At 42.5% G+C, this 22,752-nt stretch overlaps 1 protein-coding gene across 7 annotated transcripts in view; it reads left to right on the top strand.

Annotated features, from left to right (window-relative positions):
• LOC127356407 (caskin-2) overlaps window positions 1-22,385 on the top strand; it is a 54,980-nt gene extending 32,595 nt beyond the window's left edge. Inside the window, exons 5-22 of one of the 7 annotated variants that reach the window (XM_051388106.1) lie at window positions 117-262; window positions 2,195-2,290; window positions 4,260-4,390; window positions 6,628-6,736; window positions 7,594-7,702; window positions 9,265-9,359; window positions 10,173-10,329; window positions 11,071-11,244; window positions 11,556-11,630; window positions 14,036-14,172; window positions 14,482-14,545; window positions 15,451-15,548; window positions 16,207-16,317; window positions 16,744-16,845; window positions 16,932-17,070; window positions 17,161-18,855; window positions 19,436-19,736; window positions 20,444-22,385. In XM_051388106.1, the coding sequence (XP_051244066.1) occupies window positions 117-262; window positions 2,195-2,290; window positions 4,260-4,390; window positions 6,628-6,736; window positions 7,594-7,702; window positions 9,265-9,359; window positions 10,173-10,329; window positions 11,071-11,244; window positions 11,556-11,630; window positions 14,036-14,172; window positions 14,482-14,545; window positions 15,451-15,548; window positions 16,207-16,317; window positions 16,744-16,845; window positions 16,932-17,070; window positions 17,161-18,855; window positions 19,436-19,736; window positions 20,444-20,540 (3,836 nt within the window). In that variant the 3' untranslated portion in view covers window positions 20,541-22,385. The remainder of the gene's footprint in view (window positions 1-116; window positions 263-2,194; window positions 2,291-4,259; window positions 4,391-6,627; window positions 6,737-7,593; window positions 7,703-9,264; window positions 9,360-10,172; window positions 10,330-11,070; window positions 11,245-11,555; window positions 11,631-14,035; window positions 14,173-14,481; window positions 14,546-15,450; window positions 15,549-16,206; window positions 16,318-16,743; window positions 16,846-16,931; window positions 17,071-17,160; window positions 18,856-19,435; window positions 19,737-20,443) is intronic. The other 6 variants (XM_051388107.1, XM_051388108.1, XM_051388109.1 and 3 more) reach the window with 6 other exon arrangements.
• The last annotated feature ends 367 nt before the right edge of the window (window positions 22,386-22,752 follow it).

Genomic DNA, 22,752 nt, shown 5'->3' on the forward strand with positions numbered 1-22,752 from the left:
CTGTACAAGTATTTCTCCTCTGTTGTGTTGAGTACTTCCTCTTCCAGCGCTGACTGATCAGATAAAAACAGATGCTAATAAAGATGATGAATGTTAACATGTGTTTGTTGATGCAGGAATGCGTCCGCTGCATTACGCAGCCTGGCAGGGAAAAGCTGAGTCTGTTCTGATGCTGCTTCGCTCCGGAGCGTCGGTCAACGGCGTCTCCCTGGACGGACACATCCCTCTGCACCTGGCAGCGCAGTACGGACACTACGAAGTGGTGAGTCCTGATACCTGCTCTCTGTGTCCACTGGAGCTTCTACAGGCACTAGAAGCACATTCACGCTGTTTGTAAAAGAGGCTGTGTTGTAGCTAAGCTAGCGGCTCAGAGAGGCTAACTCTCCGTCTAAAGTCCGAACCACTGCGCCACAATATAAAAATACTATGTAGAGGGTTAGCAACAGCACAGACTCCCACTCAGAGGGGAGGCTGGGGGAGGTGGGCAGAGGAGGACGTAGCAGGAGGAGCGGTGCTGGATGGAGGATTTGTGGATTCAGATGTTGATGATGAGGAAGAGGAAGAGCAGGGAGGGGGTTGTCAGATTTTAGGCGGGGGTGTGATTAGACCCTGTTTGTGTGTCTGTCTCAGCGGGACAGATGTGAGGGGATGTTTTGACTGATGAAATGAACTTTAATAATCCAGAGGTCGGATTTTGTTCAGGATTAAGATGAATGTAGGTGAACTGTTTGTATCTGTGACCCCCCCGCTGAGGAAGACTTTAGTGAGATTTAACTGTTGATGTCCAAAAAACATCTGATTATGTCTTTGTGTCAAAATAAAGTCTTTAAACACATCAGATTATCACAGTTATGTCAACACTGTCAGTACAGACGCCAGACGGCAGCTCATTTATTTAAACACTTCTTTTACATTAGCTCTGCTCATACTGTACATTTTAAATGATTTACTCCACTATGTTTTATTTTTTAGTACAGTTTTGATAATAATGATAATTTACTTTTCTTCTTTGGAAAAACTTTAATCTTTACTTTAATCTTTGCAAACAAAATTTGTATTTCAGAACTCAGAAAAACATAATTACATAACAAATGTTTTCAACTGAATTTATTTAACTTTTAAGCAGCCGAATAATGAAAACTCAGGTTCACTTTTTATTTCTAAAACTCAAAGATTTAAGTTTTTCTAAAGAAGAAAAGTAAATTATCTCAACAACAGATTATTATTTGGTTGACAAAAGTTAATTTCAAAACCTAAAAGTTTGAGTTTCATTTAGTGAAGACAGACCTTTAAAATGTGAGTTTCTCAGCAGAGTGAACAGTTTTAGACCTGTAGGTTCCTGTTGAGGGTTTTTATTGAAATCTCCTCTGTTACAGTAATCCATCCTGCAGAGCTGTGATAATAACACACAACTGTCTTTGTTTATCCAGCCTGTGTGTGTGTGTGTGTGTGTGTGTGTGTGTGTGTGTGTGTGTGTGTGTGTGTGTGTGTGTGTGTGTGTGTGTGTGTGTGTGTGTGTGTGTGTGTGTGTGTTTGTGTGTGGGACACATTACGTCATCTGATTGGCTGAGAGGTGGTGAAACATTATCCACATTACAGCATCGAAATAACAAAACCCTCTAAGGGCCGAGACGCTGCCTCACACACACAGAGGCTAGCAGTTTCCCCCTGTTTACAGTCTTTATGCTAAGCTAAGCTAACCACAATCTGTAGTGAGCACAGACATGATACTGAGATCTATCTGACCGTCTCAGGAATAAAGTGAGTCCCAACATGCTGAACTGTTCCTTTAAATTCTGTTTCAGAAAATACAGTTTTTTTTAATGTTCAGCAGGACAAACTGTGTGAACATCCCATAACCCTAACCTAAACCACTGGCCCAAAAATCCTCTTTTTTCTAACTGGGGGCTTTTGTCCCCGATTGGAAACATCGTCCCCACTTAACTGGTCTTAAAATGCGTCCCCGAAAGGTACCGTAAATCAGGATTACATCCAAACATCGTCCTTCCATTAACATACACAGCAGATCGCCTCATAATCCCTGTTTCCTTACTTTGACATGTTTCTACCAATATATATTAATTTATTTAGCTCTGAACTTCCTGTTGTGTGAATCTTTTAAATCTCCTCTTGTGCTTTTCATTCATAAAATAAAGTTGTGTGACTTTTTGTTTGTTTGTTTGTTTGTTTTCAGTCTGAGATGCTGCTGCAGCATCAGTCCAACCCCTGTCTGGTAAACAAGGCCAAGAAGACTCCTCTGGACCTGGCCTGTGAGTTCGGAAGAGTCCAGGTGAGTTCAGGTTGTTTTGGTATTTTAATTATTTAGTTTTATCTCCCTTACGGGGACAAAGAAAATGTCCCCACAATGTAAATGATTAAACTTTAGTATTCAGGGTTTTAAAGTTGAGATTATAATCAGGGTTGGTGTTGAGTCTCCAGGAGATGAGTGTAAGTCCAAAGCAATGTCCTTCAAAGTGAAACTGATGGTTTGACAACACACAGTCACAGCTGGACAAACACACACACACACACACACACACACACACACACACACAGATTGCGTTGCCACGGCTACTTTTCTGTGTCAGTAAACATCACTGTTATCTTTGTATGGTATTTTTTTCTCACTCTCTTGTGGCAGCTAAAGGTTATGTAAACAATATTCACTGCCACTCGAGAGCACCACCGTCTCAACACAGTCAGCCCACCAGACTCCATTCACAAAACCAGTAATTTTAGCTTGAAGATAATAAACACACTTCAAACTGGACAAATACAGAATAAAACTCACCAAAACCATCCCACAATCACCAACTCTCGTTTGGTGGAAATAAATCCTTAATTCACCAAATTAGATGAGAAAACAAGCTGCTATGGCTGCTATGTGACGATAGCTAATCCTTGTGTACCGTCAAAGTGCGTCCACTATTATTTCACACTTGGCTGCCACTTTGGCCCGTAGCTGTGACTAAACAGTTAATATTATTCAACACTTTCCTCACACATCTTCTCTGTTATTGTAATTGTTGTTCACCATGAGGGCAGCTTGTACTCCAGCTCCTCCTCCTTCCACAAAGTTTAATGGGAGCTTATCTCACCACTGTTGTTATGAGCCAGCTAATGTTGTCTGCCCTGGTAGCATCACAACGGCGGTTGCTTACACTGCTAACGTTAGCACACGAGGTGATGAGAGGTTGAATGGTTCATCATCAAACTGGTTGTTCTACGAGACCGTCATTTCACTGAGTACTCGAGTACTTCTGCAGTCTGTTCTGCTCTTAAAGGTCTCGTGGTCATGTGACACGGAGCGGAGCGAGGAGGAAGTGTTTGTGTCGGGTTTTATTTCCCGCTGAGAGGAGAAGGGTCAAGATGGAGCTGAGGTTCCTCGTCGACGTCGTCTTTGTTTTGACTGAAGTTTGTTAAATGAGACATGAAAGTGAAGCCTGACCCCCCCCATTCACCGAGATATCTTTAGAGTGTGTGTGTGTGTGTGTGTGTGTGTGTGTGTGTGTGTTCAGGCCTCAGCTGTCACTCAGTGATGTTGGGGTGTGTCGTCGTCGACACCAGCTGCTGAGTTTCCATTCAGCTCTCCTCTGTTTCACCTCCTCCTAAAAACTCTTCAGTCAGTAGAAACCTTCCAGTCGACCTCACAGAACTTTATTTTTAAATTTATTCAAGATCTCAAAAAGCCCAAAAGTCTCTAAAATGATGCAGCAGACGTGATCTGAATGTGACGGAGGTTTAAATATTTCAGCTTCAGTGAGTTAAGATGAATTTAACAACCTTAAAGCTCAAATCAGTAACATTTCCTCATTAAACAGTATATGAACTCTAGCTCTATGTTCTATATGTAGTTGATTCAATCCATAATCTATAATCATTAAACAGTGTATAAACTATATGTTCTATATGTAGTTGATTCAATCAATAATCTATAATCATTAAACAGTGTATAAACTATATGTTCTATATGTAGTTGAGTTTCTTACATTTTCCCAAATGTTTCCAACAATGTTCAGACTCTGTCATTTAAAACTGACGTTTTTATACTGAGAGTGAACTTTGAACTTCCAGCTGTGACTCACTGTGTGCGCTGCCAAACATCTGGAGTCCTCTCTGGTGTTTTGGGTCACTGAGGTATTACCTCACACTCACCTGCAGGGTCTCTGACGCTGTTCGGTCCCCGTTGGGTCTGCAGGTTTCTGGCAGCACTCGATGTGTTCATTGTGTCTCCTCTGTATCGCCCCCCCCCCCCACAGGTGGCCCAGCTGCTGCTGAGCAGTAACATGGTCGTGGCGTTGTTGGAAGGAGAGAGGAAGGAGCCGACGGACTCGGCCTTCACGACACCGCTGCACCTCGCCGCCCGCAATGGACACAAAGAAATCATACGGTGAGTCAGTGACACTGACTGAGCAGCTTAATGCTCCGAATGTTTGCTGAAAGACACTTTTATTACAAGTTGTTTAGATCACAAAAACATCTGTCTTTACCAGATTACCTAAAAATGTAAATTCAGCCAAGATTTTGACGAATACCAGACGTAGAGACATCGGTCGACTGTACGCGCCTGCTCCGGTTACCTGGATTGATTTTAAAGTCCTTTTACTTGCTCATAAAACTTTAAAGAACTAGTGGCTGTTGTGTCGCCAGCGTCTCGATCAAAAAGTGACACTAGAACACGACTACAGCGAACGACCAACTGGCACATATGTTGAACTCCATCACATATCACATTTTTAATTAAATAATGCCTCATTTGCATTTTCATACATAAGATTTCATAAAACTTGTAATACAAAAAATAATTGTCTTAATGTAAGAAATCAACTGGGGAAGTTTCATGCTGATATCTGTTAGTTTAAACTTTGACCCTGTTCACCTGTAGGGAGTTTTATAATATATATCTTTTAAGACCGTTTTCTCTAAATGAGTTTTTTTCTCAAACTCTGAGCCAGAAATCTCCCCTTCAGCAGCTCTAACATCCACCAAAACTTCCAGTTTCATTCCTCTCTGTATGCTGAAGGTTTGTACTGAGGGGTTTGCTCATGTATCATTCACAGCCTGATTTATTGCACATTTTATTTTAATGAACTGTGGAAGTCTCATAGTGTAAAATCAGTGTATTTTTTCCTTTATGGGTCATTTCATTGAGACAGTCTGTGTTTCCTCTCAGTGGACGTTGAAGGCAGAGGGCGGAGCTCCTGCGGTTTGTGGTTGTTAACCACCGAACCGGCACGTTCCAGTGGGGATGTGGGAGCATGAACTCTCCTTGTGTGTGTGTGTGTGTGTGTGTGTGTGTGTGTGTGTGTGTGTTTTGTCTCTAATGTTGTCTCTTCTTCATGCCTCACATTCCCAGCAGGGCTCTGAAATACACTACAGCATCCCTCTGACCCAGTTTCACTGCGCTCTTATCCCTCTTACATGTGTGTCACTGAGTGTGTGAGTGGAAGCTACCAGTCAGACTTTTACCTGCTGTGTGATAAAAGCAGAGCAGCTACATTGAATAACATTTAAACAACTGTGAAAAAAGGTAATATTCCAGTTATATGTAGTTCAAATTAACAGGATATTTTTGTAATTTTTCATGTATTTAAAAAATACAGAAACCTTCAGATTTTTTTGTATGTAATATATAATAATATCGCATTGGATGCATCAGTGGCAGAAGGTTTCCTTTTAATAATTTTATTAGTTTAAAGCATTTTATTTTTGTTTTTAAACAAGATTAATTCCCACACACTGTCTAACTTTTTATATAATGTTTATTTGCGATGTTTTCTTTATCAGGCAAATGATAGATAGGCAATACTTACTTCCTGTTTCCAGTAGGAGGCGCTGTGAGTGTGACTGAATATTGGTATGTAGATGTGTTCAGGGTTAGACTCTTATTAAACATTTGAAGTTTGAGACACATCGGATAATATACACTGAAGTTACGACAACTTCCTGTTTCACAACAATACGTCAATATTCGACGCCACGCCATGGACACGCTGTTTAACGACAACTCACGATTTTAATAGCTTTTCATTGTGAAGGTCTTTAGATTGCACTGACCAAATTAGAAGTCGATCCGATCAATTAAATAGGAGGAGTATAAAATATAACACTTGGCCGACCTTCTGTTGGGTTTGGGTCCAATACTCTTTGATGATACACGTGTGAAGCAGTTTTCATGCATATATTTCCTGCGTTTTGGAGTTTTTGTCGCGGCCGCTAAAAATGCGATTCATTGTGTGAAATAACGATAAACGAGGCAATTTCAATAAACAGTAGCATAAAATCAAACATCACAATGTGAACAGTTTTAGACCAGAAAGGAAGAACCTTCTGTTCAGACAGTTAATGAACACAAACATGAAGCTGAGAATCAGTGAGTCATTAGATGTGATCAATAACTAGTGATTGACAGCCGACTGTGCTGTTGCCTAGCGATAGCAAGACACCTCCCCCTGTTAAAAAAACTGTGTGATCAGGACGACTCCAGACAATTGAAACCATAATTATATTTTAACTGATTTCTCTTAACCAAACTCCCTTTGAAAATACGTTGATTTTAGAGTTGAGGAAAGCTCTCGCTCAGGTTCAGGACTCACAGGTGGATCATGTGTCTCTGTCGTGTTGCAGGCTGCTGCTGAAGGCTGGCATCGACATCAACAAGACCACCAAATCTGGAACGGCTCTGCACGAAGCTTCTCTGTACGGGAAAACAGAGGTGGTCCGACTGCTGCTGGACGTAAGTTTGTACATACAGAACGTACAGTACCGAGGTCAGCAGTCACCTGTGGGACAGGTAGCAGTGATGTCATCATGTCTATGATGGTCAAACCATCAGTTTCTTTAAAAAGCTTCCTAGAGTCAACCGTCATTCTTCTTCATATTAGTGCAGCAATCGACCTTCAGTCTTTTCTAGAAATCTCTTGAAACAAGTTTATAGTTGAGGAACATTCAGACATCATGAGGACGAAGTTGAAGTGGATGGAGGGAAGTGTTTCTACCGCCTCGTTTCATTGATTTCAAGGGGACCCATTCACTTAAACTCTGGCAGCAATAAAATATCCTCTGACCTCTGCCTGTAGTCTAAAGCACAAGCAACCATCATGTCAGATCCGAATAAAGAAAAGCCCATCACACAGGGTTTGACAAGGTTACATTTAAAACCTTTTAAGACCATTATGAATTCATTTTAGTTATTTATATTTAACAGAGGATATGAAGCAAACTCAGTATTGATTACATGACGGTTTCGTTTTGTAGTTGTTAAAGCATGATCAATACAAACTTCTCCTAAAAGTTAGACTTAACAACAAAATCATAAAATCATAAAGATGGTGTATTTTCATGATGTTGTGGCAACGATGGCGGCTGCTAAAGAGGTTAGCGTAGCTGCTGTGTCACATTTACTGTCTAACTTTATGAGTGATGTCACTGTGGGTTCATTCATTTTTCCATCGCCCTGCAGCAACCCTTCCTGTTTCAGTCCAACACTGACGTAAGATCAGATCAACCTCCAACAGAACCCCGAAGGGGAAACTGCATAGTTTCATCCTGATTAGTTAGTTGGATGTTAAACTGGTGTCTTTGTCCGTGCAGGCGGGAGTGGACGTCAACATCCGTAACACCTACAACCAGACGGCGCTGGACATCGTCAACCAGTTCACCACGTCGCACGCCAGCAGGGACATCAAGCAGCTGCTCCGAGGTTAGTCTGTCTCTCTCTGTCTTCACCTGACTTCATTCAAACAGCAGCTGTGTTTAAATTCTGGGTTATGTAACTCTTATCAGTGAGCTCCCACAGCTTCAAAGAGCAGACTGCTCCCATCCAGCCTCAAACTGAACAGAGCTGTATATATACAGTCTGTAATCCTGCAGCCGTTTGAAGTCCCTGTGGGAACAGACTGAGGGAATAATGAGCGGTTGCGTCCGAGAAGTGATTTAACAGAGAGTTTCTCATCTTGTTTACGGCTGAGAGACGACAGATCAACGACTCGTACACTCATTAATTATTGACGAGTCGTGTCAGCGGTTTCATGCAGCCGTCACTTCTCTGACTGACAGTCGGCGAGGATCAGACCGCGAGGTTTAAAGGGCCAGTGTGAGGAGAAACTATGGTGACCGCGAATTAACACAGAAGACCGTGTATAGATCCAGTGTTTGGTTTGTGCGTTCAGGGTTACTGTAGAAACATGGCAGTTCAACATGGCGGACTCCGCCACTAGAAGAGAGCCAGCTCCCTCTGTAGATAAAAATGTCTCAATCTACAGCGTAAACAAAACAACAGTTGAGAAAACTCATAATTTAAAGTCAACTGTCTTCATTAAATGTTTATATTTTAAGTCAAACTCTAACTTTTAACAATGAATTAAACTTAAAAAATGTTTTGCCAACCTAATAATAATCTGTTGTTGAGGTAATTAACTTTTATTCTTTATAGAAGAAAAGTAAAATCATCATTATCATTAGTTTATTTGAAAACTTTGAGTCTGACTTAAACCTAAAACAAATGAAATGAAGACAGTTGCTTGAAGTTTTCTCAACCTTTTTTACAGTGCAAATAATGAAAATTCAGTCTGTTTCTAAACTCAAAGATTAAAGTTTTTCTAAATAAAATTACCTCAACAACAGATTATTATTAGGTCGGCAAATATTTTTTTTAGTTTATTTCAAATATTGTGTTTGACTTAAAACTTAAATAATTGATGACAGTTGCCTTTAAATTAATTAATACTGTTTTTTTACAGTGTAAGATAGTTTCTACTATACGCTTGGAAGGCTGAGCTGTATTCAGTTAGTTGCAATCTGCAATGTCACCACTAGACGCCACTAAATCCTCCACACTGAACCTTTAACTATCGTACAGATCTTCACTTTTACTATTTGTTGTTTTTTTTATATTAAATGTCAGTTTAGTTGGTTCAGAATAACTTAACAGAGAGAAAAGATTCACACACCTTCTGAGACGTGTTTGAACAATATTTAATTACTCACGATGAGCAAGAGAGGATGTTACTCACTGTTTCTGATTCCTACTGTTAATTATAAGACATTTATGTATTTATTAACGGTTTGTTAATCAAATCTGTTTATTGCTGAAACAATTAAAATGTGCTTTAAAAATCCAGAATACTGAAGGATTTTGGAGAATGTCTGGTATTTTTTGGACTCATTATATTAAACTGAGACTGTTTCTGTAAAGAAAATAATCTAATTTCAGATTTCAGTTAAAGAAGGAGTTTAGATGTTCTGTGGATGTTTCCTCGACAGATGCGACAGGTGTTTTGCAGGTCAGAGCTCTGAAGGATTACTGGAACCTCCACGACCCGACCGCCCTCAACATCCGAGCCGGAGATGTCATCATGGTGAGACGCTCAGAGATCAGTGAGCCAGAATTCAGCCTCATTAAACAAAGACAGATTATTTTAACTTGGGCCTTATTTTTGTAGTTTTGTTCTTAAATGTATGTTGGTTTAATTGATATGTTACCGGAATAATGCATTAATACATTCAACAGAAATTAATTATTGGAGGGTTATTTTGTAGCTCAACTAAAGGAAGTGGGTTAAATTGTGTTTTGTATCTGTACAAATACCTTTAATTTGTACTTAAGTTAATGTAGTTACTCTCCTCCACTGTGAGTGATTATATTTCAGTGTGAATCACTTCTGACTGTAAATCATCAGAAACTGTTCACAGGTCAGACTTCCTGTCAGTGAGTAAAGCTGAAGGTCTGTGGATTCATGTTGGGATTTGTACTGAACATGAAACATCACAAAAGTTCTTTATGGAAAAATCCTTTCATGTTGTTCAATTATTTGCAGACACTGAGTCAGTAGATGTTGATTTTTTCTTCGGACGTTTAATTCGCTTCAAAAAGATTAAGTGTTGCGTTAAAAGCATACAATGAAGGATCTGTCTGTTAGCAGCTTCGGTGGAGCTCCATAGAGAATGAATGAGGAGAGGGAGAGACGTTAGTCGTAGTGAGGATTGAGAGGGTTTATGTTTACAGTACATTGTTTTATAGGACAGTCCTACCTAGTATGCCTTTAATTTGGAAGGCAGCTGTGTTTTGTTTACTTCCTGTGGCAGTTGAACTGAAGATATTTCCAACGTGTGAGGAGATAGAAAGGAAGCTGATATTTTCTCATGCATTTTGGGTGGGGGGTTGGTACCAGGTACCAGCGGCCCGTAGTGACCCGTCTCGTCCCCTGCAGGTGTTAGAACAGCACGTGGACGGGCGCTGGAAGGGCCACATCCACGACACCCAGAGAGGGACGGACCGAGTGGGATTCTTCCCTCCGTCCATCGTAGAGGTCATCAGCAGACGAAACGGTCAGTTGCACACAGAGAGGACGACTCAGATCACACATTAAAACATCCAGCTGGAAACACAGGAGTTAAACTGGATCTGGTCCCATAAAGGTTATATATATACGACATTCACTGCAACTAGAGCACCAGCATCTGAGACCGAAACAATGGGAACTACTGCCCACCAGACTCCATTGACAAATCCCCTAGTTTTACCAAGCAGTTTTACCAATTGTAAAACACCCTTAAAACTGGACAGAAACTCACCAAACTGTCTTTGTTAGTCTTTCCAACAATCACCAACTCTGGTTTGGTGGAAATAAATCCTTAATTCACCGAGTTAGACATGAAGAAAAGAACTGCAATGAACCCAGCGTAAGCTAATGTTAATTCTTGGGGACAAAGTGCGTCCACTACTGACAGACTCCAGAGACAGAAACACTCATTTTACCTTCAGATCGTCGTAACATCGTAGTTTCAGCATTAATCCACACGGAAAATGTTGAATATCACCAGACTTCTACTTTCATTCTGTGTACTTGGACTCATCAGTACGTCCCTTCGATTGTCAGGAAACCCATTTTAGTTAGAAACTAATCCGCCTGCTTTCAGACCATCCCATGCTTCCTCCTCCTCTCTCCTCCCTCCTGCATCCATCTCCATCCATACCACGTAATGACTGACCTCCACCTCTAACCATCAGCTTGATAACCTCCCCTCCTCCTCCTCCTCCTCCTCCTCCTCCTCCCTCTTGCCCTGTAGGGGGCACCCTGTCCCGGCACGCCTCCCTGCCCACCCAGCGCCAGCAGCTGCTGTCCAGAGCCCCCCTCTCCTCCAGCCTCAGCTCCGCCCCTCAGACCGACGACTCCTACACTCTGTACGCACCCCCCACCCACGTGGTGCTGCCGCTAGCCAACGGCCTCACTACCAACACAGGTACACACACTCAGGACACACAGATATGTGGAATGTGGAATCATGTTGTTGATGATCATGAGTTTATCTACGCTGGTATCCGAGTTATGGATTATGATATGATCCTGAATAAACAGGAAGTATCATCACTAATCTGCATGAAGAACAAGGATCTTTCTTTTTCATTTTCACTGTAAGGGTCCCAAATCAAAGGTCAGCTCCAACAGGTTCCTCCTCAGCCGAGACCCAGTCAAATCCTCTTCTATCTAATCTTTATCCTCAGTCAGCCCCCCTCACAGAACGCAGTCCATCAGAGTCTTTGTGTCCGATAGGTTTGTCTCCGAGCCGCCTGTCTCAGTCTGAGTTTCCCTTTGAGGACATCTGGGTTCTCAGGGACTCGTGTAATGGTAAGAGCCCCCGAACGACAGCTTCTCCTCCCCGGCTGTTCTGAAGCTGCCTCGCTGCCCCGCTCAACGCTCTGCATCAGGACCCGACACACCAAGACGACTTAAACAACTACTGTCGATACAATGTGAGGGCTGTTGCCTTGCTTCGCCTCATGTCGTTTCACATTATCTTACATCGCTTCACATTATCTCACTTCACTTCACATGATCTCACTTCACTTCACATGATCTCACTTCACTTCACATGATCTCACTTCACTTCACATGATCTCACAACGCTTCACATGATCTCACAAGGCTTCACATGATCTCACATCACTTCACATGATCTCACAACGCTTCACATGATCTCACATCACTTCACATGATCTCACATCACTTCACATGATCTCACAACGCTTCACATGATCTCACTTTACTTCACATTATCTCACAACGCTTCACATGATCTCACAACACTTCACATGATCTCAGATCACTTCACATTATCTCACAACACTTCACATTATCTCTCTCTCTTATCTCTCATTGCCTCACATTATTTTGTCGTTTCACATATCTCAGCTTCAGATTATCTCACATCACTTCACGTCTCGTTCCACTTGGTCACTTTTGTCACTTGTTCTCACCTCAGATCACAAAACGTCGTCACACGTTGGTTTTAGTTGCCTCATATCAGCTCCTGTCACTTTACATCACATCACTGAAGCAGTGTGAGGCAGCGAGTCAAGTTGCCTCACTCTGCTTCACGTTGTCATTCCTTGTTGTGTCACCTCATCATGTCATCATCATCATCACCTCAATGTCTCAAACACAAACTCACCTAAAGGCTAAATCAGGTCACTGATGGAGCCACAACGACAGCTGAGGTTGACAGTCAGCCAACTTGGTGTGTCGGGTCCAAGCTCTGATTCACTGTATCGTCTGCTTCAGGCTGAACTATCGGTCAGAGCGTCTGACTATCTGTTGCTGCAGGAGGACGACACTGGTTCATCCCTGTTCTCATTATTCAAACTGTCACACAGCAGAAGCTTAATGGAGGCTCAGTGAGTCTCAGTGATTTAAGTCAGGATCCTCTGATGTAGCTGATAAAAGCGGTTGAATCTGTCAGCGATTCTTTATGTTATCCATAAAGATTTTATGAAGCTGTTTTTATGTAGTTGCATGTCATTTCACAAATATCAAAGCCAGAACCAATTCCCTCCAACTTACATCATTTCCCACAAAGCTTTTAAAAGCTGGCTTTCATGAATTCACTAAAGGGTTTTAGCTAATAATGTTTTTGCTGTGAACTTTCTTATTTTAGAAATTAGTTTTGGGGATTTGTTCTTGTTTTAACTCATTCATATCATTATTTAATCAGTCCCTCCAGGATTTAGCAGGTTTTTGGTGGATTGTTGCAGCTCAAGATTTCACAGCATGTCGCAATGTTTTTATACATTTCTTGCAATTAACTCCGAGGACAAAGTGAAAATTGCAAAATTAGTTGATGATTTTCTTTGCATATTAAAATTCGAAGAGAACAGTGAGAATAAAATCACAGTTTGTAAATGTTCACAACTACAAACGACGACTTCCTGGAGGGACGGATTAATTCAGGTCACGTCGTAGTTCTGTAAGCGACAGTTCGGATGATCGTCTTTAAGGCTTTTGCAGTTTATACAGAACCACAATTGACCTTTCCTAAGCCCCGCCCCCTTTTGCTCTGTGCTCCAACAACAGTTGAGCACTTAGATGCTATGCTATGTGCTAGGCTAGATTTTAAGATGGTTAGTTATTTACATAAGTTAGCTAATGTTAACTAGCTAACTAGCATTTTTATACAGACCAGCTAACTAATTTGCATTAAACATTAGTTCGCTAGTTATATCTGATAGCTAACATTAGCAAAACGCTAGATAACTAGATAGTTAATCAATCGTTAGATAGCGTTTTAAGTACAGGAAAGGAGGAAGTTGACCGAGGCTTGCTCAACTGTTATTGGAGCACGGAGCAAAAAGGGGGCGGGGCTTAGGAAAGGTTATTAGTATTTTTACCTGCATTTAGAGTCAGTATTAATTCAGACTGTGACAGCGCAACAGAAACTGTATTTAATCGTATTCTGTCTTTAAGCCTGATGCTACATTAACGGTCATTAATGGACTCGTGCCTGCGGCTGTGCTCCCCCCCGCTCTGCCACAGCACAGCTTTTATACCAGAAACCTGCATCCCGCCCGTCACTCCAGTCGTCACCCCCCAGCCCCCTCACCCCTCAGCCCCCTGTTGGCCCCCCTGTTGGCCCCAGTTGGCCCCGTCAGCCCCTGTTGGCCTGCTTCCTACAGCCTGACGCCGATCCTCTCTGCTGATCTCGTCCCTCCCGGACTTCGTGGATTTATGTTACTTTTATTTATTGTTGTTTTTTGCAGCTGGAGACAGGAACAGTGTCGGGAGCACCGGCAGCGTCGGAAGCACCCGCAGCGCCGGGAGTGGACAGAGCACCGAGAGCAACAACGCACCCAACGGACTCCAACACAACACTGGTCACCATGACAACGCCAACAAGGTACAGTCAGACCGTTGGTCTGTTTACTGAGACCTGGAGTCAGTGTGTTTGTTTTATAATACATATTCTGACAAATACCCCAAATGTTATAATAGAAAAAAACTAACACTGATACTAAAAACAAAAAATAGAAACATAATGAAAAATAAAAACTATCTGGTACAAAATGTTGTTTTCTTCACAGAATGAATCCTTCTTTCATTTTCTAGACATTTTGGTATAAACTGATTATAAAATCATCTGTTAGCAGCTTGAATATAAAGCTCATATGATAAATATTCAGTGTGTTTGTGGTGTGTTTGTGTGCAGCCGGCGCCCCCTGCTGTTGACTCTGCACACTCTGACCTCAGCACACAGCTCGATCATCCTGCAGGTAACTTTCTCCTTAATGCTCCTTTACATCAGTGACACATTGTCCACCAGCACAGTCAACAACAGACAGTGTAAAGGTAACTGTCAAACTCAAACTGAAATAAACTAATTATAATAATACTTTACTTTATAATTTACTTGTTTTATTTAGAAAAACATGAATCTTTAAGTTTTGAAAACAAAAAATATGTATTTAAAAAATTCTAAAACTCAGAGATTCATGTTTTCCTGAAGGAGAAGAAAAGTAAATTATAGTTATAATTAGTTTATTAAAAAAATTAAGAGTTAAGTTTGACTTTTAACCACTTGTCCCCACTTTTTTTTACAGTGCAAATAATGAAAATTTACTGTGAACAATTGTTGAAACGCAGAATTTTATGTTGGATTTCAGTTTTTCTAAATAAGTAAAGTAATTTACCTCAAGAACAGATTATTATTTGGTCGTTATAGTTTATTTCAGAACTTAAAAGTTTGAGTTTGACGTAAAACATTTGCCTTTAAATTATGAGTTTTCTGAACTTTTTTTTTTACAGTGTGTTAGAGTTGTTGTTACTGATTATTGACGTCAGCGTTTGATTTCTTTATTTCTTCCCTTAAACATCCATCACATAATCTTTTAACAGGAGATTATGTGATGGATGCAGCAAAATGAGATTGTGTTTGTTCAATTTCCTTTATTTTCTCCTTTCATTTAATCTCCTGTTGAATCACAACAGAAACAACAGAAATCTTTATTATTACATCTTTATTTATTTATTTATACCATCACATCTGTTTCTGGTTATCTGCAACTCTCTTTTAAACTCTTGTAGCTGAACTAAATCCCTTTACCTGTTGAGGGAACATTTACAATCTGTAAGCTGGTTTCGAGTTCACCTGCTGAGGTGTGTTGTGACGTCCCTGCAGGTGGGACTCCTCGGAGGCAGGCGGTGACGGTGCAGAGACCCGCTGAGCAGAGTTTCTCCCAGCAGTTTGTTCGTCCTCAGCAGCTGCTGGAGGGGAAGGTACACATCTGTCTTTATACTGACTTCTGTTTTTATTAATCTTTCGCTTTTTACTTCAAAGTCAAATAAAATTTTATTTACACAGCCAAAATCCATCTTCTGTCCTCAGAGTCTCAATTCAGGTAAAAACTCTTCTAAAAAACCTTTTAATGTGGATAAAAATGGAAGAAACCACAGAGGACGCACAGACAGGAAATACAAAGTACAGAACAAAGCAACAAAATCACATTTTATACATTGATGACACAATTTCTGATACATAAAGATTATAACGTTCAAACTACTCCAAGTGTCACAGAGTGAGATGTACTCCACCATGGAGACCTGAAGAGGAAGAACCACAGAATGGATCACAATATATAATCACAATATATACAGATTATGATGTCAAATATAAACATATATGTAATTGTAAAACGCCAGAAAGTTGCCTAATAGGTAGAACTTGAGCCACATGACCTCCACTCTGCCTTAACTGCCAATAGAAACATTTAGCTGGTAAAAAAATGTCCAGAACTCCTCAAAAACATTTCTGTCACCACTACAAACAAACTACAAATAATTCAGTCCCAAAGAAAGGTTATTTTATAATTTCCTGTCACATTTTTAACTGAGCAGCAGAGTTTCATCCCCAGTGTGTTTGTACTATGTGTTGTAGGATGCCGAGGCCATCTACCAGTGGCTGAGTGAGTTCCAGCTGGAGCAGTATACTGGGAACTTCATCAGTGCTGGTTACGATGTACCAACCATCAGCAGGATGACTCCTGAGGTAAACACTGCTGGATTTGGTCCAGTGGGTAACACTGAGGAGGCTCTATAGTCAGAAATATAATATAATATTCATAAGTATGTTTTCATTAGTGTTTAATCACCTGAATATAAGAATCGATGTGTTTGGTCCTCTTCTGGTGGAGTCCGCCACGTTTCTACAGCTCAGCCCAGACGGACAAACCAAACACTGACTCTAGATCGGAACAAATTCTGATTAGCTCACGTGTCAGCTAATAAACTAGCTAGCTAGTTGTGGTTTAAACACTAACCTGTAAAAGTCAAGTGGAGCCCCTGAATTATTCTCCCCCTCATTAGTAATAATGAGACATTTTTTTCTTGAGGTTTTACAGTTAATTTAGCTGTTTCTGTAAACCACTGTGTAAAACCCGTCTTATATCAAGAGTAATGTGCTGACTGTCTGCAGGATCTGACTGCCATCGGAGTGACCAAACCAGGCCACCGGAAGAAAATCTCCATCGAGATCAACAACCTGAATATCCCTGAGTGGTTGCCCGAGTACATCCCAGTAAGACTCCCAACAGTTTACAACTGAACGCGCTGACCTCAAAACTCTGATACCAACTGATCTGAGTGATCTGCTCTTTCCCACAGTCCGATCTGGGTGAGTGGCTCAGTGCCATCGGCCTCCCGCAGTACCACAAAAAACTCTCAGAAAACGGCTACGACTCCATCAGCATTGTCAAAGACCTCACGTGGGAAGACCTGCAGGAGATCGGCATCACCAAGCTGGGTGAGAACTCACTGTATGTTCACATTCTGGCAGTCTAACTGTTGGACCAGTGTTTTTAATGTTGGTATTATGGTTGAATCTTCCTTCCAGGACACCAGAAGAAGCTGATGCTGGCAGTGAAGAAGCTGTGTGACATCCAGAGGGCGATCCTTCAGGCCGAATCAGGCCAAGGAACGCTGCGTCGCAAAGGCCCCGGAGCCCTGCACCTGGTCACCATTGAGCCGCCTGACACAACAGGTGAATGCTCTTCTCCTCACACCCCAAAGATGCTGACCTTCCAGGACAGCGAACTGAGCGCTGAGCTGCAGACGGCCATGTCCAGCCACTACGGAGGCTGCGAGGAAGGCTTCGCCATCAAGAACGCTGTGGGAATGTCCCAGAGCCAGGAGAGCATCGACACCCGATCCAGAGGCTCTGGACGCTCCCAGGAGCCCCCCACGGCTTCCATCACCCCCCACAGCTGGTCTCAGGAGAGTCTGGATGGCAGCCCCGCCAAGGAGAGGAACCTCCCAGAGGGCTGGGACCAGAGGCCTCTACAGCAGCAGCCGCTGCCCAAGCAGGTGCCTCTGGGCACGGCAACCGTGTTTAAGTACCCGGCAATCCCAGCCAAGCCCAAACTGTCTGGATCTCGCGGTCCCTCACCTCATGGCTCCCCAGCATTGAAGGGTTTCAGCTACCTGCATTCTCAGTGTGGCTCCACAGACCTGAGCTCATCGTCCAGGCTTGAGGGCCACTCCATGACCCTGACGCCGCCCAAGAAGCGCGCCCAGAGCATGACCCGCTACGCTCTGTCGGATGGAGAGCCCGATGAGGACGACGACGATTCGGCGTTTCCTTCTGGAAACCTGTCGTCATATGCAACCCTGACCCGCAAACCTGGTCGCAGCCAGCTGGCTCGATTACAGTTGAGTCCAGAAAAGAACGGCAATGTGGGACGCAGTCAGTCCTTCGCAGTGCGTGCCCGGAAAAAAGGTCCCCCTCCTCCTCCTCCAAAGAGGCTGAGCTCAGTGAGCAGCACCACCAGTGGGGAGTTGAGCGACAGCAGCACAACGTCGTCTGCTGGCGGGGCGGTCACAGACAGTCCAGTGAGCGTGAGGAGCATCGCAGCCTCTTTAGAAGGCAGGACAGAGATGAAGAACCCACCAGGGCCTAAACCAGATCTCATTCAGCAGGAGCTGCCTCCCCCCTCCCTCAACCCTGCAGGGCAGGAACCCCGAGAGGCTGCTGGGGTGAGGAGGAGGGTGCAAAGTGAGTACATTCCCACCCAGACCAGCAGCAGCACTGAACCAGATCGAGGAGTGAAGTCTGACTCTGAGGAAGAAGAATCAAAAGGTCGTGGGCTGGAGGGTTCCTCATCCCCTCAGAACAGCTCCAGTGAGTGTATCCCCTTCGCCGAGGAGGGCAACTTGACCATCAAACAGAGACCCAAAGCTCCGGGGCCACCTAGGGCCGAGGCTGTGCTGGAGCCTCCAGAGAAACCAGCAGCCAAGAACCTGGAGGTGCCCGAGTTTAACCTGAAGGAATCGGACACGGTGAAGCGCCGGCACAAACCTAAAGACAGGGAGCAGGGAGGAGGCTCCCCCAGCAGAGAGGGAGCAGCTGAGTCAGAGTCCGGCAGCAGCAGACCACCATCCCAGAGCCAGGAGGTCAGTCTGAGGATCAGTGAGGCCAGTTTGGAGAGGCCAGCCAGTCCCGCAACAGGATCTCCCATCAAACCTCCCCTCTCTCCAAAACCTCCTGCCGTTGCCCCAAAACCTGTCCGCCACAGTCTGCTGGCAGCACAAGGTGAGATACTAACAGTAGTCTTGATGTGTATTTGAAGACAATTTAGTAAGAAAATTCTCACTTGTTCTGGCTGAACCTCCACCTCACCTGAACCAAAGTCTGAACAGTATCCAATTCAAATAATTAAGGGCTTTTCAGTGAACAACAATTTCCATTTAATGTCCATCAAACATTGAAACTTTGGTCTTGATTTTGACTTGTTCTTCTTGGCGTTGGACATATTGCTTTTGGGGCTTGTAGCTTCTTGATTTGGGACTTGTTGCTCTCAGGACTTGATTTTTGGACTTTTATCTTTTGAGCTCTTGATGTGGGACCTGTGTGGTTTGACTTTGGACTTAATTTGGGACTTTTTGGTTTTGAGAGGGAACTTCGTCAAGTACTACATACTTGACTCTGTGGACTTGACCACGTTCCCTAACCCTTGACATGGAACTTGTAGCTTCTTGATTTGGGACTTGTTACTCTTGACTATGTACTTGTTGGTCTTGCCTTGGGACTTGTTGGAATTGACTTGGTACTTAATGGATTATTATTATTTGACTTAGACTTGTTGGTATCTTACCTGCTGTTGTCTCTTCAGCAGCTGGACCTTCCTCTCCGTCTGTGACCGTCAGCGGGGTTCAGAGTGTGGCCTTCAGCTCTCCGTCCTCTCCCGCTCATTGGCCCCTGGCTCCAGCTCCAGCTCCGGCCCCTCCGGCCCCTCAGAGTCCCTCACTGACAGCGGCGATGCCTCATGTGTGTGTGGTGGGTCCGGGTCTCATCCCTGAGTCATCCTGCGGGACTGAGGTGGTTCAGCAGAGACTGGATCATACCAGCACATCTCTGGAAGCAGCTCTGATGGCCGTCGAGAGAAAACTGAATCTGGAGGACAACTCAGACAGGTTAGACCTTGTTAAGTCTTTACGTTCCTCAGTTGTTTGGTGTTTCATCATGTTGACCTGCTTAGTCGGGGTTTAAAGATGCTGATGTCCGTCCAACAGTTTATTTCAAAACTAAATATCTTAAAAACTGTTGGTAGGTTACAGTTATTGTGATTATTCTTTGTTCTCCGAGGAAGAACGTCCTTTCCACTGGTGTCACATCTGGACAAATCTTTAGGTTCCTCAGATAAACCGACGGTTCTCAACCTTTGTTACGACCCTTCATCACAGCTTACGCTCTCGGTTTGGACGTAAAAGATATTCCCGAGACTGAGTTTGTACTTTATCTCTTTAATAATCTTTGGTACAACCGATCAAGGCAGTGGTAGACCAGCAACTCTTCACAAACTATTCACGAAATCTCAGAAAACTCGACCTTGTTTCTAGTGATTCGTCACTTTTTCGCTGCGTAATATTCACGTTCTCTCAGTAATGTTGTATTGATGGGACTCGGTTAGCTCAGTCGGTAGAGCTGGCTACCCATATACACAGCGGCCTGGGTTCGAGTCTGACCTGCGGCCCTTTGCTGCATGTTGTCCCCTCTCTCTCTCTCTGCCCCCCTTTCCTGTCTCTCTCCAGCTATCTCTGTCAAATAAAGGCCAAAATAATAATAATTTAAAAAAGAAAGTAATGTTGTATTAACATGTATTTTCCTGTTTTTCCACCAGCGGGCCGAACACGGTGAAGTCCGCAGGGACAATTCTGGACGACATCGGCAACATGTTTGACGACCTGGCCGACCAGCTGGACGCCATGTTGGACTGAAGACTTTTTGAATAGACAGAATATTCACCCTCAACCTCAGGAAGTGAAAACAGAGACAGACAAAAGGGGGAAACAGGGTGTTTGTCCTCACCCCTCTGCTCTGAACTTCACAACGGACGCAGTCGGAGGAGCAAAAACACTCGTCTGGTTTCTCAGCCTGAACACCAGCACTTAACCTCCGCTGTGCTTCCTCCACGAGGTCCTTCGCTCACATTTCTAACAGACGTCTGGTTACTGAGCGGATGAACGGCCCCTTTTTTAAACCTTTTTAACGGCCGTGTTGTCGTATCCTATCAAACATGAACCAAACAAAGAAGAAGTTGGACCAGCGGTTTATTATCAGCCCACAGATTATTATGATTCTTGTTATAGACTAATATTGTAACATGAAGTTTTATCTTTTTGACATTATACAGAGCCGAGTCCTGACCTCACTTCCTGTCCAGCATCCGTTCCACTAACTGTCTGTAACTCAATCTGTTCCTGGATTTAACACTTATTTAATATCTAAAAGTACATTTAAATATTAATTATGTTGCCTGTAAGAAGTGTCAACTTCCAGCAGTTTTCGTGTTGTCCTCCCGTATTAAACTAAATGTGTTGTGGTCGTTTTGTTTCAGGTAAATGTGAGACAGTGAAATACAATCCAGGAAGTCACAGATCAGATAAGTTTATGATATCAGTATTACAAACCTCTGAAACTCTTAGTAGCTGTTCAAATTACAAAGTATTCTAGTATTCAAAATGTCCTTAAAATAATATTTAAAAGTTTTGTATGTAATTGTCATTAAACTGTTGCTAACAGCGCCACCAGTGGTCGTTCAGTGAACTGCATCCTGGGCGTCAGCCAACAGTGACAAACACTGAACGCTGTAAAATAACTGACAATCATATTTAGAATAACGTTACTATCTGCAATGTTCCTATGTTTTATTTGGACCGTTAGCTCCATGCTACTAACTAGCTCGCCGTTTACAAATCACCCATCAGCCAACACCACGAAGCAACCGACGCCAGACCCACAATGCAACGCCAAGACACAGCCAGCCGAAATCAGTCCACAGGCAGCAGTTATTGTGTTATTATATCATTATAAACTGAAGTTAAAATACAAACAGAGAACCACAGTTATGTTTTGAGGCTGATTTTCAGTTGTTGTGTCATAAATGTGATTTTTCTTCCTGGTGGAACAGAACCTGGACTCGGCTCTCTATTCATCGTGTCTGACCATTTCAAATTTTACCTTTTTGTAATATTTAAAAACAAAAAAAATCTATTTTATACCAAGTGATCTTAACCACGTGTAGTCAGTCTTCCACTCGGCTCGGCGTCGACGTGTTCGTGTTGTTCAAAGTGTTTATGAAGCTGTAAAAGTGCTCAGAGATACAAAGGGAAGCATGTTCAGCTCAGTGTACAGTGGAAGACAGTGTCGGCGATATACATATTATTTTTTGATATTCGTGTTAGCCAAATTAGTATTTAAATTAGAGTTATCTAAATATGTATATTGTACACTAGAGCTATATACAGGAGCAGATATTCAACCAAAGTCTTTGTACAAATGTTCCTCAGATATTTTCACAAACATTTCCTTTAACCCTGAACTCTTCCTGTTTATTGTATTGATTAATGTTGGATCCATATTTAGCATGACCTCGCTCTGTGTGAATGAGACGCTCTCAGGAAAACTCCCTCCTGACCCGAACACGTCGGCTCGTCCTCGCAGCGCCGGAGGAAATAAAACGCAGCATTAAAAAGAAATTAAAACATTCTTCTATGTATTTCTGTATAATATATGCATTTACTTTGTCATAATTAAATGAAAAACATTTGGTAAAAGGAGAAGTGTTTGTGCTTTTTGTCTTTAATATCTGGATGTGAAGTGATTTATGAGATATTTTACAGCTGATAAAACTCAAAGTTCTAAAGGAAACGTCACTAAATGTTTTAGTTTTAAGTGAAACTTGAACTTTAACCCTTTAACAACCCCACCAATAAACAAGCTTTGGAAAAATGTTTCTTTTGCATTTCTTGTTCATTTGAGTCAATAATAACCACCAATTTTTTAACTGACCCCATAGTTTTTAAAATATTGCCCTCTACCAAATGGTCGAGGTGTCGTTTCATGGTTGAAGTACCGAAATTCATAAAAAAAGCAAAAACGGGAAAAAATCAAATATAATGCTAATTGATGAAGAAATACACAACAAAA

This window comes from Dicentrarchus labrax, unplaced genomic scaffold, assembly GCF_905237075.1.
Source record: "Dicentrarchus labrax unplaced genomic scaffold, dlabrax2021, whole genome shotgun sequence".
Classification (NCBI taxonomy): domain Eukaryota; kingdom Metazoa; phylum Chordata; class Actinopteri; family Moronidae; genus Dicentrarchus; species Dicentrarchus labrax.